The sequence below is a fragment of the Grammomys surdaster genome, unplaced genomic scaffold, assembly GCF_004785775.1.
Source record: "Grammomys surdaster isolate TR1022 unplaced genomic scaffold, NIH_TR_1.0 237, whole genome shotgun sequence".
Taxonomy (NCBI): Eukaryota; Metazoa; Chordata; class Mammalia; order Rodentia; family Muridae; genus Grammomys; species Grammomys surdaster.
The window spans coordinates 2,828,810-2,847,194 of record NW_021604682.1 but is presented as its reverse complement, the minus strand read 5'-3'; the positions used below and the strand labels follow the sequence as shown (position 1 = coordinate 2,847,194).

The following is an 18,385-nucleotide window of genomic DNA, read 5'->3' as shown; positions in this document are numbered from 1 at the left end:
AGATAGGATCCGCCTAGATGTTCACCAACAAATAGGCAAAAGGATAATGAAGGTGCAGTGTATACACACGCTGGAATTCACTTAACGCTAAATAAAAATGAGATTTGCAAGAAAAATAGGTGAATCTGAAAAGTATTGTATTAAGCTAGATAACCCACACTCGGACAAATACCACATGTTCTCTCTCCGAGCAGAACTTAGCGTGTGTGTGTGTGCATGCGTGTGTGTGTGTGTGTGTGTGTGTGTGCCTGTGAGCGCGAGCAGACCATGGGGAGGAGGCAAATAAAGAGAGAAATGTTGAGGAAGGATGGGGGAGGGGGCAATTGCACTCATGTGACCTGGAAGGCATAAGGAGGATTGTGGGGATGAACAGGCACAAGAGAGTAAAGAAATGGTGGAGAAGACAAGGAGAAGAAAAAAAAAAACTTTCATTTTAAAATGTCATACAGTGAGTACGGTTCCATCTGCAAGCCATGGTGCTAGACGGATCATGACAGGGTCCCTTAGAGCTCTGTTTTCTCCATGCCCCAGCTCCTGGGCTTCTTCTGAAGTTTACATAGCAGCAGAGAGAAGATGGCTGCTATGAGCCCAGAGATTAAGTGGGATTCCCACCCTCCCAGCACAGTCAGGTAAAATGGAATAGTCACAATCCCCGGGAAGCAGCGCTGTGTAGAATTCTCTGAGGTGACATGTGGCCTGGGCAGCCGGTTTCCCTACCACCCTCACCCTCAGAAACACTCTTCCAGATGGCAGCTCTGGCTTCGATTCCTCCATGATGTTTCCTGGGGCAGGTTTAGCATACAAGAAGCTGTGAGGACAGAAACATCCAGAGAGGGATGTGGTAGAAGGCAGCTGGTACACTGGGTGGACTCGGAAGCAAGTACGGGGTGGAGGTTGGACCAAAGCATGGAAAAGCCAAGTGATGAGGAGGCACCCAGCAATACAGCAGGAAAGGCACGATCATGTGGTATTTTAGAAATATTTCAGATGACGTGATCCACGCAGGCAAGCACTAATAGGGGAAGGAAGTTGAGTTCTATGGTAGTTTGCATATGCTTGGCCCAGAGAGTGGAACTATTAGGATGTGTGGCCTTGTTAGAGTGGGTGTGCCCTTGTTAGAGTGGGTGTGGCCTTGTTGAAATGGGTGTGGCCTTATTGGTCAAAGTGAGAGTGGGACCCTACTCCTAGCTGTCTGGAATTGAGTATTCTAGCAGTCTTTAGATGAAGGGGTAGAGTTCTCAGCCTCTCCTGCACCATATCTGCCTGGAAGCTACCATGTTCCTGCCTTGATGATAATGGACTAAACCTCTGAACCTATAAGCCACCCCCTATTAAATGTTGTCCTTATAAGAGTTGCTTTGGTTATGGTGTCTGTTCACAGACGTAAAAACCCAAACTAAGACAAGACCCAAGATTCAGCTATCGCTTTTAGCCTTATGAAGATATACTGTGGTCCCAATAGAGCAAACTGGTGGTGTGTGCTTAGTAGTAGGGAGGGAGAGGGGATAATGAAGGACCCCGAATCAGACTTTCCACGGGAGGTAGGAGCTAGCCCTCTGCAACAGAGAACAGGGGCATATAGGCAGAGAGAGGAGAGTGACTAACTACACCGAACAGAGCACCAACAAACAGGTCTCAAACGCCAACTTTCAATTCAAACAAAAAGCAATGGTGTATCCCTGAGAGAAGCTGAGGACCAGTGAGTATCTGTCCCAGTAGGTGGGGTCATCAGAAAAGGAGCATCTAAGGTCACAGGGGGGCCAGTGACCTGAGCCTCTCACCAGCCCTGACGCAAACACAGGATAAAGGCTCTAACGAGATTACACTTGAGCCTGGGGCATGGTTGGGGAGAGGCTATGCATTTGAAGGAGAGAAGGAAAGAAAAGGAAAGAGACTACAGGAGAAGGGAGAAGTCTGTGGTCTTGTGCTGGCAAGTTTTATGTCTACGTTACATAAGCTAGAGTCATTGGAGAATAGGGAGCCATGATGAAGAAAATACCTCTGTAAGAATGGGCTGTAGGCAGGCCTGTAGAGCATTAGTGACTGATGTGGGAAGGCCCAGCTCACTGTGGGTGGGGCCATCCCTGGGCTCATCAACCTGGGTTCTCTAAGAAGCAGGCTGAGCAAGCCATGAGGAGGAAGCCAGTAAAAGCAGCCTTTTTCCATGGCCTCTGTATCAATCAGCTCACGCCTCCACGTTCCTGTCCTTGAGTTCCTGCCCTGACTTCCTTCAGTGATAGACTACCATGTGGGTTCCTGTGAGCCAAATAAACCCTTTCCTCACCAGCTTGCTCTGGGCATCGGTGTTTCATGTTAGCATCAGTAACCCTGAGGACAGGTCCCTCCCTTTATAAATTCTAGGTCTAAAGAGGCCTGGGGGCACTTTCTCAAAACCTATTTCAAGTTTTCCCCTGCTGTGGATGTCTGTGGAGTGTGAGAGTCACCTCTCCTGAGGACAAGAGACACAACATCTTCCACTCTCAGCTCTTCTTCTCTGAGCGGGTAAAACCGGACCTCTCTGTGCCCACAATGCCCCAGGCATTGGCAAGATGATATACAATAGGTATTATTACTATCTGAGTGTTCGATCTGGGGACCCTGAAGCACTTAGCATTCAGGTAACCAATGAGAGACCTGTAAAGAACACTGTCCCCAAAAAGTGCACTCAGTCCCTGAGAACAACCAAATCACACAGCATTAACTGTTAGGTGTAATAGCTGTGCTTTTGGGCTGTGGTTGAATCACTAGCTGACTTTTTCAAACTAGCTCTAATGCCCTTGGACACTATGTGATAGAGGAATACCGTGAGTGTTTAAGAACAGAAGCCTCAGCATGGCTGGCAATAAGGACTTTCAGCCACAATATAAAATAACTTGTCACTGACTGGTCCTCCCTGGCTACAGGTCTCCTCCACCTTGACAAGGAGGAAACTGTCTCTGATTGATAGTTCCACTGTCCCCGAGGCCTCTCCAGCCTCAGCTACAGGGACAGGAGGCAGGAGACATGGACTCAGGAGACATCAGATGTCACAGCACAACCAGCTCTGGCTGAAATGAAGTTGTCTTGTCACCCAGCAGGGCCCTATTCCCAAGAGTGGCTAGGAGAGGTCACATTCTAGGCAGAGGCTAGGCCCTGAGCCTTGGGACAGAGCTTAGCATGGTGCTGATCCAGCCAGCACCATCAGGGACAGACAGACTCTGGAGTGATGTGCAGTTCCAGTTAGAAGTCCCACAGAAAAGAAGGGAAGCCTTCTCAAGTTACTGGGCTCCCCTTCTGGATAGCGGTAGGATGGTCCTCTGCAGCCCTGGTCTCTTCAGTTGTCTCTGCTGGCCAAGCAGAGGACTAGGGCTTTCCAGAGAAGACACAGCCTAGAAGTTACTAAAGAGATCAATGTCTATTTCCTGTCCCATGAGAGAGTGCACTCAGAGAAGCGGGCACACATGCCCAAGTCCAATGGAGACAAACCCAGGGCCTTGCCACAGCATGGCAGGAACACACGGGCTACACCTCATCATGGTTAGGAGGCACAACAATGTCCATGTGAAACATCTACAAAGAGGAGAAGGCCAGAGTCATCACAAAGGAAGAGGAGAACCCAGGCTGTTACTGGTCACAGGCAATACCCTGAACTTCAGTATCCAAGCAGAGATGGACGACCAGGGAGGTGGAGAGCAAGGTGTGGAAAAGGAAATGCAGTTCTCTGTTGGGGTGCTGTGACCAATTTAGGTAAAAATGAGAAAACAAACAACAGTAAAACGAGCAAGCCGTTCCCCCACGGTGTGTCTAGTTGGGGGGATCGGACTATAGTTTTGCCCCTCCTCCAACCACCGCCACACTCTGTCTCAGTCATGCGCTGTTCCCCATTAGGGGTGAGTCTGTGGGACTTCATTCCCTCCTGGGTCAAGGTTCATGTGCCCCCTGACCTCATATGCTCCCTCTCTTTCAGTTACATTTAGAGAGACCTACAGACCTGCCTCTGAACGTCCTAGGTCCTGTTCTATGGCCTGGGCACATGAGTGACCCCAAGTTATTGTGAGTGACTATCCTACTAGCTAAGCAATTGCCCTCTTAAGGAGTCCAGCTGTGTGCCCCTTGCAACGGGCTCTCTGGCTATTTCACAGGACCCTCACCTGAGCGTCCAACTTCTCTCTATTACCTGTTGGATACAACGCTGCCCTAACTACATGTGGTCCTTGGAGGAGAGCTAGAGTGTATAAGCCAGGAGAGACTGGAGGGTGCTCCATCTATCCGGCTACTGAGAAGCCCTCATGCCTGATGGATAAAGGCATTATAGGTACAGCCTGTTGGAAGAAAGGACATCGTTCTGGGTAGCATCCTACCTCAACAAGAGCTTGAGTCATTTGAGAAGAAGGAACCTCACTTGAGAAAATACCCCCCACTAAAGAAGACTGTGGACAAATCTACGGAACACATAATTAATGAATGATTAGTGTGGTTGGTCCCGGCTCACTGGGGGCAGTGCTACTCCTGGGGAGATGGTCCTGGATGATGCGAAAAGGCAGGCTGAGCAAACCATAAGTATTTAGTAAGCAGCACTCCTCCATGGCCCCTGCTTCACATCCAGGATCCTGCATCAAGTTCCTGCCAAGACTCTCTGGACCACAATCTGACAACTGAAATCAACCCTTTCCTCCCCAAGTTGCCGCTTTTGCTCGTCGTGTTTTGTCAGTGCGATAGAAACCCCAGGACATCTCCCTGTAAGTAACCCCTCAGCTAGGCTCTGTAAGGAAGCCCAATGAACTCCAACTTGATGGGTCAGTGCTTGAGTTTGTTGCTGGCACCTTAGAAGAGGTAGATGTTGCTGATGGCCCCCTCTCCTCCTCCCCCCCCCCCAGGGATTTTAGCAACAGGTGGCCACTGAGAGGACTGAGGTGACTAAAGAGAACTCAGAGAATATTGGGAGGTGCAGAGGTCCTAACTCTAGTCAAGTCAGAGGAAGAAGTGAACAAGGACATGAAAGATATAGAGGGGGTGGCATCCTGGGGGGTGGCCATTGCCGGAAGGATGCCGTCTGTGTTCACAGTGGTTGGCTGTTTCTACTCTGCCTAGCACAGCCTAGTTGGAGTGAGGAGTTGTGGGTCAGGAAAGACTGAAGTCTTTCCCAGATTCCCTCCTTGGGATGAGAATGAAGTGGTTTTTTCCCCCAAGGGCCCCCAACAATGTAGGGCCAAGGACGACACTAGTGAAAACTCTCCCTTGGCGTCACGTAAGTGCCACCAGCTGCGGACTGTAAGTGCACAGGGGACAGAGAGCAAAGTCCATTCACGATCAAGGAGACTATGCAAATGAGAACATCTGTTCCTTGCAGGGGGATGAGTCATCTTCTCCAAATGGCTCTACTTCATAAGCAACGACTTGTGCTTTAAATTTAATTTTGGCTTTCTAAAATCCCTGATGTGTTTGGTTCTTTTTCTTTCTTTTTTTTTTTTTTTTGCTTGTGTTTACCAGACTATCGGGGGTTCTATTTTCCTATATCCCACCCTCTGCTGCTCTGTTGTCTCATCCTTGGGAGGTTGTCCTGCTGTCAAAGATGTCTGCTGTACATCCAGCTCCACCCCCGCCAGGAGCCCTGACTCACAGGTGCCAGGCCCAGTGCCGATGACCATCAGAACAGGGGCAACAGCTGCCACCTGGGTGGAAATTCCAGTTCCTGCCTGGGCCAGAGATTGGCCTGGGGTTACAGTTGAATTGGTCATCTCCGCTATTCACAACTGACTAAGCATCTCCTGGACTGATTTCTGGAGGGCAGGTAGAAAAAGCAACTTCTCTCCCTGTGAGCTCTTCTCAGTCTGGTGTTAAGCCAGTCATCAGGTATAGACCCTTCACAGGCTGTTTCTACGGAGTCTACCTAGCCACTTCTTTCTTAGACCAAAATAAATGCCATAGTCTTTTACAAAAAAAAAAAAAAAATGTTCTAAGTACCTGCAAGTGTCTTGGGGGGAAACCCACCCAGCATCGTGAAAAACACACTCTCAAAGCACACTGAAAGAGCCAGGTCCCTCATTCTTTCCTTAATTCTTCCATCTGACGGCTTAGGACTTTTACAGCGTAACCACTGCTGTGTTGGTATTCCCCCAAAGAAATAGCTATGAACAGAGTTTATAGGAATTGTTTGGGGGGGAGGCTGTGGTAGGAGGAGGTTTATAGCCTATGGAGAGAGAAGACAAGAGTGGCCATGGCTTTCATTTCATACCCTGGTTTCATGCCCAGTTTATAAGTACCTTTTCACTTTGAAGACCTAAAACCACTTTGCAGGGGGTCTGCCTAACTGCACATCACTGGGAGAAACAACCAGGCTCCAGCAAAGGAACCAAGCCGTCCTGAGGTAGGTAGAAGTCCGCAGGCTGACACACTAGGAATCCTGCACACCATAGGAATGCCCAGCGGGGTGTTCCGCCCTGATTTGGAGTCCTGGAAAGAGGAGTAAGTTTGGTGGTAAGAGAAGGAATTGTGTAATCTAGACCCTTGAGGTAGGAGAGGTGGATTTAAGGATGTCCAAACAAGGACAGTGGGTGAAACCCAACCAGAAAACCTCGAGTGCTTGTGAATCCTAAATCCTCTGGAGTTAGAACAGGGAAGTGATAAGATCCTATCTCCCGTATGCTGCCTGGAAGATGAAAGGGAGGTGGGAAGACCCTCTAGAAGTCTTGGACAAAGGCAAAGAGAAGAACTTTGGAAAGAGGGAGCCTTAGTGACCTTCCCTGTTGCTGAGATAAAATACCTAATAAAAGCAACTTCCAGGAGAGTCCATTTTGGCTTGTAATTCAAAGCTACCGTCCATCATAGCCTGGAAGCCACGGTGAAAGTAACTTGTAGTACCTGGTCACATTGCACGCACGATCAAGGAATGGAGTGAAGAATGTCCACGTTCAGCTAGATCTCTACGATTTATTCAGCCCAGGACCCCAGCTTGGGGAATAGTACCAAACACACTTTTAAGGCGGGTCTGTCCAACTCAGTTAACCAATCAAGATGACCCTCTTCACAGGCATGCGCAATAGCCTGCAGTGGAGAAAGAACAGGTCTAGGGGAAACATGGTCTCTGTCTCCAACACATAGCGTGAGTTACATGAGTGTGTTTCTGCCGGACAGCATCAAGTTGCTGACTTACATACCAACAGGGGCTGTCTTTCTATTTGTTTGGGTGTTTAAAGCCTTTTAACTACACTTGATTTTCAGTGCAATAGGTCTTGTGTTTCTTTTGTTAGGTTTAGTCTTAGGGTTTCTATTGCTGTGATAAATTAAAAAAAAAAAAAAAAAACACCATGACCAAACCAACTTGTGGAGGAAAGGGTTGATTTCTGCTTACAGCTCGTAATCCCCAACTAGGGAAGAATTGTCATGAACCCAGAGCGGGAACCTGTGGGCAGGAACTGAATCAGAGGCCATAGAAGAGTGTTGCCTGCTCCTCATGGTTTACTTAGCCTGCTTTCTTATGTCGTCTTGTACTACCATCCTCGGGTGGAATTGTTCCCAGTCAGCTGGATCTTTCCAAATCAATCAATCAGTCAATCAACAACAACAACAACAACAACAACAACACTACTACTACTAATAACAATAATAATAATAAATGCCCTACAGGCCTTCCCATGGGTCACTCTGGTGAAGACATTCTCTCACTTGAGGCTCCATCTTCACAGATGACTCCAGCTTGTGTCAAAAAAGCACTAGCCTGCAAATATGTATCTTTCTTATTTTATTCTTTGATGCTACTGTAAGTAGGAACGTTTTAGTTCCATTTTCCTGTGGTTCGCCAGTGTACAGAAATACAACTAATTGTATGTGCGGACCACCACGATGATGAATTTGTTCGTTCTAATAGTTTTAAACTGGTTTACTTATATTGATGGTATAATTGATAAATAGAAATTATTTGCTCATAAAAAAAAAATCTGGATGTACCTTACTTCTTTTCAAGCCCTGGCTACAATCTCCAGGACAATTCTAAACCAAAGTGGCAAAAGCAGAGGTCCTTGTCCTATTCCTTATTTCAGAGAATAAGTAGTCATTAATATGATTCCAGCTCTTGCATTTCCACATGTATTCTTTATTGTGTCAAGAGGGAAGGTGTTCCTCTATTTCTGGACTCTTAGAACAACAGTTTGCTGCGGTTGTGTTTGGTTTGTTTGTTTGCTTGTGGTTTGTTTGCTTTTAACAATAAATGGGTATTGGATTTTGTGGAATAATTTTTCTGATTATTTTTTTGTACAATGACTGCTTTCTCATATCCCTTCCTGGGTCCTGATATTGTAATACTTTTACTCTGTTGCTATATCTAATTATTTGCTATGGTTTCATGTCTCTGTTCAGGAGACATATTGGTCCACCGTTTTCTTCTGGTTTCTTTGTGACGTAGGGACAAGAGTCACAGGCATTGTTACAGAAAGGGCTGAAAATGTTCTTCCCTCCACTATTTTCTGAAGCATTTTCTGAAGGACTGGCATTCACCGTTGCCTAGAGACATTCAGGGGTAGATTTTTTTTCTGTTGGGCGTAAGGGACTGGCACTTATAACAGACTGGAATTAGAGACAGTGTTTTGGGGGACAGAGAAAACAGAAGTCATACTCAGTTTGAAAGGGATTGGGAAAGAGGGGCCCACAGCCACACTGGTTGGATGATGTGGGGAAAGTGGTCAGTATCTAAACCAGAACGTGGGGCCATGTTACCGGAGAGGGTTCCAGAGTAAAGATCAAATGCACAGGGAAAGGGTGTTGCTGACCATGTCTGGACCTCATGGTAAGAGCAGAGTCAGCCTTCAGTGGATTGAGGAATGATCTGAACACAAGGTAATGGGGGTCTCGGAGGCCCGGCTTTCCTGAAGGAGAATGGTTTCCTTTTATGCAGCCTGGTTTTCCAAACAGGATTGTACCTGAAATGCCACTTAGGTCCAGCAGCCAGTCCCCTCTGGTACGAGAGGGCTGACTTAAGTTGACCCTGTATAAATGCAGGGTACACACTTCTCTGTGTTTATCCTGACAACCATGTGGGTCCCCAAAGCTCCTTAAAAGGACATTGAGGAGAGGCTTACTTGGGTTCTTGGGGTTCTGGTTTTGATAAGATTTACTCTGAGATGTCCTCTCGAAATGAGTTCCCACTGGTGAGGTAGGAGCTTTAACTGGCTCCTGGGGGGTGGGGGGGGAAGGGATCCAGCTTAGTCCCAGACCAGAGGCTCCGCTTTGAAATCCCACTCTATCGCTGTAGCGCCCCCCCAAACAGAGACTGGGCATTATAGTTCTCTAATAAACCAGGGCATCCATAACCTGCCCATTCAGGCAGAACTCGATGAGCATAAATTATCCGGTCAGCCCGGCCACTTCCCCAGCTGATCTCTGCACCTCGGGTCTCCCTATGGGGAAAACCATAGATGAAAGTGCTCGGCAAAGCTGTCCTCAGTTTGGCCCAGTGCCTGGTCCAGCTGTGTACCCTCCAACCCCTAATCCAACTCCCACCCCTCTCCCGGGAAGGTTCAGTCTTGCTTTCTATCAGTATTTTGTATGGGGTTATCTCCCCCCACTTCCCATTGTGGGAAGAACATGTGCTTCCCAGAACCAGGTCCTTTTGGGTCTGTGTTTCTTATTTGGGAGGAGAATCCTGTGACATTGCTCCTGGAACATGAGGTGGCGCTGGAAATCAAGCATGAGGAGATTCAACTCATTTATTCAGGGATAGACGTAGCCTATCCGGTCTGGCTCAAAACGGAAGTCATGGCTTCCACTCAATCACTTTGATGGCTACTTCCGCCGCTCGCCTTATGGCCTCATTTTTATGCGACAGGAGGTAACGGAAGGTGGGCACACGGGGCAGCAGTAACTTACGGCCCTCGGGGGCTTCGGCCAGCATGGTGAGGGCTTTTGTGGCGTTCAGACACACCTTGGTCTTGGGGACGGAGCAAAGCAACTCCAGGAGTGGTTCGATGGCATTAGCATCCAGGGCTGCGTATTTTCCTGTGGGTCACAGACACTGGGTTCCCCACACATCCGCATTAAAGGGGCCGCCTCCCACTGTCCCGCTGCTGGGGCTGTCTTAGGAACAATGCTACCTGTACTCACACTTTCCTCCACTTCCCCTTCCCCCCATTTTTGCTACGCTCTTCCACTGAGCATCTTTCTACCTCTGCCTATTCAGTCCCCGATCCTGCAATCCGCCTTCATAAGACAATATGTACAGTATTTTTAAAAGGAAAAAACAAAAAGATCATATGTTTATGTGACAGGTATTGTCTTGAGTAATTGCTCTGCACCTGGCACATACGGTCGGCGCAACAGTGCAGTTAACCGTAGAGCCTTTGAGCTGCCCTCAGAGGAGACTGGGCACCTACCCTATGGCCCGAATGCTAACACATCCATCACAATTCTGCCTCTCCTGACAACTGTAGACACCAAAGGCCAAGACCTCTATCCTGTGTCACCCAGCTCAGGGTCTGACACAGGGTAGGGACTCAGAGACCCATTTAGGAATGGATGACAGAACCACAGGTCCTGGTCTCTGTGTCTCTGGCCATTGGCTGAGGCTTGATGGGTCTCTGGCTTTCCAAGTCCTCCCACATACATAAGCTAGGGCAGAGGTACCCATAATGTGGAGACAGATGGGCTACCCTGCTCCACACACAGAATTCCCTCACTGAAGATAAATGATGGAAAGCTACTGCAGACTCTGAGAAAACCACAAGTTCTCCTCTTACGTGTCTCAAATTCTACTACTAGGGTCCAGTGTTGAGCTTCTGGGTGCCTCCCTATCTTTGGGAAACTCTGAAACATATTGATTATAAAGCCAAGACCCACAGAGTCTTCAAAAAATGGAAAGGAAACAGAAAGCACAGAGGGTGGAACATTCAAGAATGTCAGATGGCTTTCAGAATTTGTGAGGGGCAAGATGGGAAAATGCCACACCTCATCTGTCAGGGGTGGAGACTATGCTAGTCTCTTCTCTCAGCCATTGTTCGGGTAGCTTAGCCTTGAAGTCTGCCTGACTGGGAATCCTAGCCTGGGGGATTCAGGGGATGATACTTCTATATTCTTACGTTCCTTTCCCACTACTTGATATAAATAGTTATGATCAAGAAACACACAGAAGAACAGAGAGATGGATCAGGGGTTAAGAGTATGGTGTTGCTCTCATAAAAGACTTAAGTTCTGTTCCCAGCACCACATAGCTCACACACACACACACACACACACACACACCCCAAAAAAAATTTTTGAAAGAAAGAAACACATAAGGTCAAGAGTTCGAGGATCTACTTACACCCACGAATAACAGAATCATAGAGACCAAACTAATCAACCTTAGAATCATGGTTCATAAGAGACCTGAGTCTTTAGGCCAAAGAAACAGCTTGATGTCGAGGGGCAAAGGTCCTAATGTGAGCGGCTTGTGTGAGAAGTCCCTGACAGCCCGCTGTGTCCAGGAAAATGAGAGAGGACTGAAAGTTGGACCAAACCTCAAACGGACTTTCTTGATCATTCTAAAGTGGATTTTGATGGAGCCTTGAGGCCTGAGAGGTCACTACTTGGCCCTGGACACGAGAAGGATACATTTGGAAAGCTCACTGTGGCTGCAGGCAAGCTGGGGGGTGGGGGGGGGCTCACTCGTCTCTCCTGCCTGCACCCACCCAGCCTCAGGAACCCACAGGGCGCCTTGGCCTTACCTTCAGTGGTCACTGTTGCGTGCATCAGAGCCCCGGCAGCATTAGCCTTTACCTCCTCGTCACTGTCTGACAACAGTTGCACCAGGATGGGAATGACTTCATTCTGCCACACCTGCTTCTTGCCGTCCAACGGGATGCTGGAGCAGTGAGAGGACAGAAAGAGATTAGGCCTAGGAATGTTCCGGGCCACACACTGAGATAGGACCTGTGTTGGGACTCTTATTGGTAGTCCTGGACTAGCCATGCTGGGACTAGCCATGACCAAGGCACTGAAGAGCCCCAGCATGACAATGTCTTGCTGCAGAAAGAGGATAAAGAGGCAAAACTGAGCTTCATTCTAAGCCATGTTCATAAATGAAGACGATGTCCATCTTGGCTTCAACATGTGGAAGAGAGAGACCCGCAAGAGTGTGACCCGCAACAAGACCATTTGGCTCTACCAGAGTTGGAATCCCACCACCAGGGAAGAACCAAGCTGCTCCACACAGCAGGGTACAGCCTAATGCAGAGCAGCGGCAGCATTAAGGCAGGTTAGGGGCCTAGCCTCTCCATGCCAACATTGTATAAAGTCCTGTAAATGAGGGTGGTGCCCAAAAGGTTCTCAACCAGGAGGGGACTAGCATTATCCCCCTACTCCTGCTCCCCCCAAAAGAGAAAGGTTTCCTGGCCAGAAGACTCTCCTCACATGGTAACATCACCGTGCACAAACAGCCCAACTAACAGACTTCAGCTGAGCTGCCTGTTCACTGTTTCTTGGCTTCACTGCCCACAGGACTCTCATTCTGCAGAACTTTTAACACCTCAGACACATAGGTTATTTTATGGGATCACTGTTTAGGAGATAGTTCGGGCAGCTACTTCTCTGGGATACTGTGACACTATTGGCTTTCTAGGCCATTGATCTCTACCCAGAGGCCATTTATCAAGGATGTGGGGGTCCTAGGTCTACCTGCAAGGCTGCCCTGGGTTTATCTACTCAATGACTCAAGGCAGGTACTAGTTCAGATGCTGGAGGGTCGGGGTGGGGGGAGTGAGTTTAGCTGCCTCAGAATGAGAGGCTTTGGGGGAATATAATCTAGCCCTTAGTCTGCATCAGTGAGCAGAACAAACCCACTGTGTGGGTGATACAAAATGGTAAGGGGTGGAAATAGACAAGGGCTGATGGCGGAGGCTGGAGGAGCTGGGCAGAAGCTACACTCTGCCCAGAGATACATTGGATGGGGACTCTCTGGTCCAAGACCTAATAGTTACAGGTGGGTCTGGGAATGTGCAAAATAACAAGCATTCAGAACTAGCATCCCAGGCCCTGGGTCAGGCCCACTAGAAATACCAGATAGAAGGAAAGTTAGGACTTAGAGGAGAGCAAGACCTTCCCTCCCCCTCACTCTGAGGAGGATGTGGACACAGGCAAAGGGTTCCCCTGGGACCCAGGACTGATTATTGGGATGTTCTGTGCTTCTTCAGTCTTCAGACCAGGGTTTAGACTGTGATCCTGTGTGAAGTCAAGCAAGTGACTAGGTCTCATGGTTCCATTTTCTCACCTCTAAAGCCAAGTGTCCCCTTTCTTGGCAATTGTCAAACTGTTGGCTTTATTAGTGACGATTGGCGTGTTTGCATACTTAATCACCACTGGCTGTCATTATTATTGATGGAGTTCATCTGCTCGTTTTCCTCACGGAGAAGTGATCAATTAGCTAGGTTTGTCCAAGATGGGAGTGGGAGAGAATTTCATGAGATGTAGGACAATCTCAGGCCAGACACCATGGGTCACGCTTACTGGAAAGGATAGCTCTTCTGACCTAGTGTCCTCTTTCGCCCAGGACACAAAGAAGTTACAGAAAGTATGCCTGGGTATGTGTCCTGTCATGGGCATGGCTAGGTGAAGCCCCACTGCTGATCTACTGATAGGCCGGGAGTAGTTCAGTCGCCCTTCTCCTCTGATCCTCAGCAGAAACTCTAGGAGGTGGCCCCTCGGATAACACAAAGCAGACCTCACCTGATGGCAATGAGCGCCCGGGCCGCTTTGCTGCGGATTTGGGGGTTGTCACTAAGGAGCTTCTCCTTAAAACGGGGCACAGCTTGGCTGTCTAGAGCCTCGGTGGCGTCCTCCTGCAGGCACAGCGCCAGGGTGTCCAAGATGATCTCTTGAATGTGTTCCTCCTCCTTCTGCAGCTTCCATACCAGCGAGGAGATCAGGCCACTCTTGACGATACCCTGGGCGCCTGCACAACAGGAAAAGGCATTGAGAGTCCTTTCCCCCCTTGCCTTGTCTAGGGGAGGAGACTGAGTCGCAAGGAATGGGCAGGAGGTCGTAGACGGAGTTCATCTAGAGCTAGACCTGAGAGAGTGAGGCCTGAGAAGTGACCAGAGACAGAAGTCTTTGGCTACCTGTGCCCTAGGGGCATCGACCATAAGACAGGGGACACAACGGCCCAAGAAGCTACAACTCACTGCTGCAGATCCAGGCCTACAGAGACCCTGTCTTCCATACTGCTGTGGATCGGATGTAATCTGTCCCTAAAGGTTCATATGTTGTTAAAGACTGGATCCCCACCAAGTGCTTCAGTTGGAAGCTGATTGGCTCATGACGGCGTTTACCTCGTCAGTTAGCCTCTTTAAGGGTCCAATCCGTGATGGGTTCAAAGCTGAACAAGTTATTAGGAAGTGGGGTCTCTTAGAAGCAAGTCCTAGGGCTGTGCCTTTGAAAACTGTGTCTTATTCTCAACCATACCCTTCTCTCCCTCTCCCTCTTTCTCTCTCTTCCCCTCGTCCCCTTCTCTATCTCCCCAGCCTGCCCATCCGGTGGGCATCTCTGCTCCACCACAGCTGCTACCATGATGCCATTGCTCTGAAATAAAGCCATGTGAACATGGACTGAAGCCTAGGAGACCATGAGTCAAAATAAATCATCCTTCCTTGTGATGGTCTGCATATGCTTGGCCCAAGGAGTGGCACTATTAGAAGGTGTGGCCCTGTTGGAGTAGGTGTGTCACTGTGAGCATGAGCTTAAGAACCTCATCCCAGCTGTCTAGAAGTCAGTATTCTGCTAGAAGCCTTCAGATGAAGATGTAGAACTCTCAGCTCCCCCTGCACCATGCCTGCCTGGATACTGCCATGTTCCCACCTTGATGATACTGGACTGAACCTCTGAACCTGTAAGCCAGCCCCAATTAAATGTTGTCCTTTATAAGACTTGTCTTGGTCATGGTGTCTGTTCACAGCAGTAAAACCCTAACTAAGACATTCCTTTACATTGATGTTTCTCAAGTATTCCGTATATGCAAAGGGAAATTAACCAAATTTCCTCCAGAGTGGTGGGGAAGCAGTGGGACTCCTTTCGCCTCCAAACTACGCGGAAGCTGCCGGAATCTGGAAGAGAGCCTGAGATAGAAACTGTAGGGTGTAAAACAGTATCTCCTGCCCGCAAAAGATCTGCATCCGCATCTGAAAATGACAGGAATTCAAGACTCTGGCAGGGGGTGGGGGTGGGGGGACAGTGTTGAAAATACCTTCAGCCCTGTGGGAAGCAGGACTGTACTGGCTTCTTTTACAGGACTGTACAGCTTTTGCTGCTGTGACTACACACCTAACAAGGGACATGAGCTCTGAAGGAACAGTCAGACCATTATGGCCGGGGAAGATTGGCAATGGGTGGCTTCCTTAGCAATGGAAGCATAAAGCTGGGATCTCTTACCATTTCTGCAGAAGAGGTTGCACACACTGGACAGTAATGGAGGAGGGGCAGGCTATGAATTTTAAGGTGTACCCCAGCTGATGCACTTCCTCCAGCCACATTCCACCTCCTAAAGGTTCCACAACTTCCCTAAGACAGTGTCACTATCTTGGGACCAAGAGTTCAGTCACATGAACCTCCGGGGTGCGGGGGGGCTGGGGGGTGGGAGGGAGCATTTTATAACCAAACCATAGGGTGTGGGTGCTAGAAGCACAGTGAGAAGGGACACCCCAATAAACAGGACCTACCCCTCTCCTTTTGGAGAACCCAGAACAGGGCACAGACGGCATCCGGAAAGTCCCAGGCTCTCAGAGCACCCTTCCCAATTCACAGCAATGAAAAGGAACAAAGGGAAACTCTCTTCTCTGCTGCACAAGGGCCACCTGTGACTGCTTGCTGCCTGGCAGCCAGCCCCTCTGCCAGGCCTCTCCAGCGGCCCACTGTGCCCACTACAAAGCCTCCCATTGCCCCTGAGGGGGCAGCCACCAACAGACATCTCTCTTCCGGCCTCCTCAACTAAACCCTCTAATTTACTCTAGAGAGGCAAATGAACAGGTTAATTAGCCTAAAGGTCTCTCAGTGCCAATTAGCACTGGGGAATTTCCTCTTTGAGGGCATCACCCCGGCCGAGGTCCCTGAGGATGGCAGATGGCAGGTGACGGTGGTGATGGGGTGGAGGGGCAGGGCAGGGATCTCACCAGGAGTCATTGCTCCTCCTGCTCCCTGATGACCAGGGGCTCCTAGTTCTCTTCTCCAGCTTCTCCCTGGGGTGCCAGGGCTTAGTAACTGGTTCTATCCATTCTTGCTCAAGGGCAGCTCCGGGAAGCCGCTTCCCCTACTGCTTCAAGTGAACTGGGTTTTGTTGGTTGGTTTGCTTGCTTGCTTCCTACCCGTACACCCAAAGCTTCAATTTGACATCTAAAGGTATCTTTTCCCAGCTGTGTGACTTTGAACCTATTACTTAATCTCTGAGCCTGGTTTCCTCAGCACTGAAGTGGGCCTCAGTGTTAAAAACTAACAGAAGCTATGTACCCCCTGACTGGCACTTGATTCTGGATTAACTTGCACCTGGGGCTAAGCTTCCTGGAAAAACCCCAGGAGCTGATGTCCCTGCTGTCTGAGACTACCGTCTGGAGACAGACACAGACTAAGGGAAGGACAAAGTGCAGGAAATGTTATAATTTTAGAGGCCATCTCTTTGTCTCTCTCGAGGCCCCTTCCTTGGTAAGAAACAGAGGCCCAGAGAGAGAGGTCGAACACCCAAGGATTTGCCAGCCGAGGGCAAAGCCAGGACCCTTAGCACCTCAGATTCTGTTTCCCAGGCATCTGTCTCCGGCTACTGCTCCAAAAAATACTAAGCAGGAAGACCAAGATTCATTCTTAGACGAGAGGGGGGAGCGGATTTAAAACTAAAGTTTGTGCCGAGCGTGTCTTTTCTGTTCATTTACTTTGTTGTTTTTCAGCTAAAAAGATGCGAGGCAGGCTTAGCTGTTTATAACTAACCCAGGTGCAGTCTGATATGTTAAAGTGGGGGGGGGATGGAATACACGGACCCCAGGGAAACATATTACAGAAACCCCCTCTGCCGCCAGCCACAGCCTGAGAATCAGTGAGTGTTGGGAGGGTGAGGATAGGCAGAGCCAGCCAGGACAGGCACCATTCCTAAAGGACAGGCTCTGGATAGCTGAAGCTCCAGAGAGGAGCAAGATGCCCCCTGCCCACACTGGAGAAGCAGGAAGCCTAGCGGAGAACAAGCTAGGTGTAAGTCAATAGGGAATAGGTGTCCCTGTGATTTTTCGGCTGCAACAGGCTCTACTCAGCACTAGACCTTGTAGACTGACTTTTGGGCTTGTTCTTATTTTCTCTAGGTGGACTACTCGAGGTTTTCGTTATCGGATTATTCTCAGCAAACACAACTCACACGGTCTGTAAGTCCGCGCCTCTCTGGAATACTACAATACTCGTCGCCTGCCTTCTCGGATGTCAAAAGCTAATCTTAAATTTCTCCGCTGGTTCTTAAGCCAACCTCCTCAATCTGACTCCAAGGCCGCTAGCTAGCTGTGGCTATTCCTAGTAGCCTCACAGGTTGGATAGGTGCCAGTGTGAACAAGTTGGCCTTTCCTAGGTTCGAGCTAGAGCTCATGTCCCACCCTGGAACTCACCTCTCTCTCTGATATTTTTGCTTGGCCTAAGTATTTTTTTTTTCCTTCAAAAAGCTAGCCCAGTGCTCGTAGCTCTCCTTTCCATGTGACCCCGAAGCCCCCACTGGGTTGCCATAACTACATAGTTACAAGAATGAAGGATCATGCTTTCTACATGTCTTGCCTCCCCTTTATAGCTTCCAGTGACTTCTTTTATTTATTTATTTATTTATTTACACCTGTCAGGTTCCCCCCCTCCACAAATGCTCCCACCCTTCCCCCACCCACCCACTCCCACATCTTCTAAAAAGGTGAGAACTCTATTCTAGAAGTATGCAAAACGTGGAGGCCACCAGTAAAAGACCGTATGAGATAAAAAAAAAAAACAAAAAAAAAAAACAAAAAAAACCACTTCTCACTTTGTGGTAGTTGCCAATGTCAGGTCCGGCAGACGGCAACCAGCCCAGGTAGACTGTGTAGGGGCTGGCCTCTCTGCTCCCTTGCCTGGACTATTGTAAATTCCATTGCAAATTCGGTTGTAAAATTTAATTCCTACATTGGTCTTACCCTCTGTACAGGGCTGAATTCTGACCCCTGAACCTGCTGCGGAAACTGTCTCTGCCCAGCCTTAATCACTTACTGAGGTGTATTCCCTACGTACATTAAGCGTCTGAGGAGGAGTCGAGAGTACACTCTTTCATAGACTAGGAAACTGACTCTAAACCAGGTCCCAGTAACAGAAGACTGGCTCCACAGCTGGATGAGTTGGTAGACATGTTCTTCAGCCACGGGCAATATTCCTTCGGTCCTCATTGGTCAGTTGTAGGGAGCACCGAAGC

At 48.8% G+C, this 18,385-nt stretch overlaps 1 protein-coding gene across 3 annotated transcripts in view; it reads right to left on the bottom strand.

The window, feature by feature from the left end:
• Window positions 1-9,662: 9,662 nt before the first annotated feature.
• Window positions 9,663-18,385, bottom strand: part of Rsph14 (radial spoke head 14 homolog) — an 88,760-nt gene continuing 80,037 nt past the window's right edge. For 2 of the 3 annotated variants that reach the window (XM_028773938.1, XM_028773939.1), the window contains exons 5-7: window positions 13,669-13,894; window positions 11,673-11,809; window positions 9,663-9,969 (exon numbers count right to left, since the gene is read on the bottom strand). In XM_028773938.1, coding sequence (XP_028629771.1) covers window positions 9,728-9,969; window positions 11,673-11,809; window positions 13,669-13,894 — 605 coding nt within the window. In that variant the 3' untranslated portion in view covers window positions 9,663-9,727. The remainder of the gene's footprint in view (window positions 9,970-11,672; window positions 11,810-13,668; window positions 13,895-18,385) is intronic. The other variant, XM_028773940.1, reaches the window with a different exon arrangement.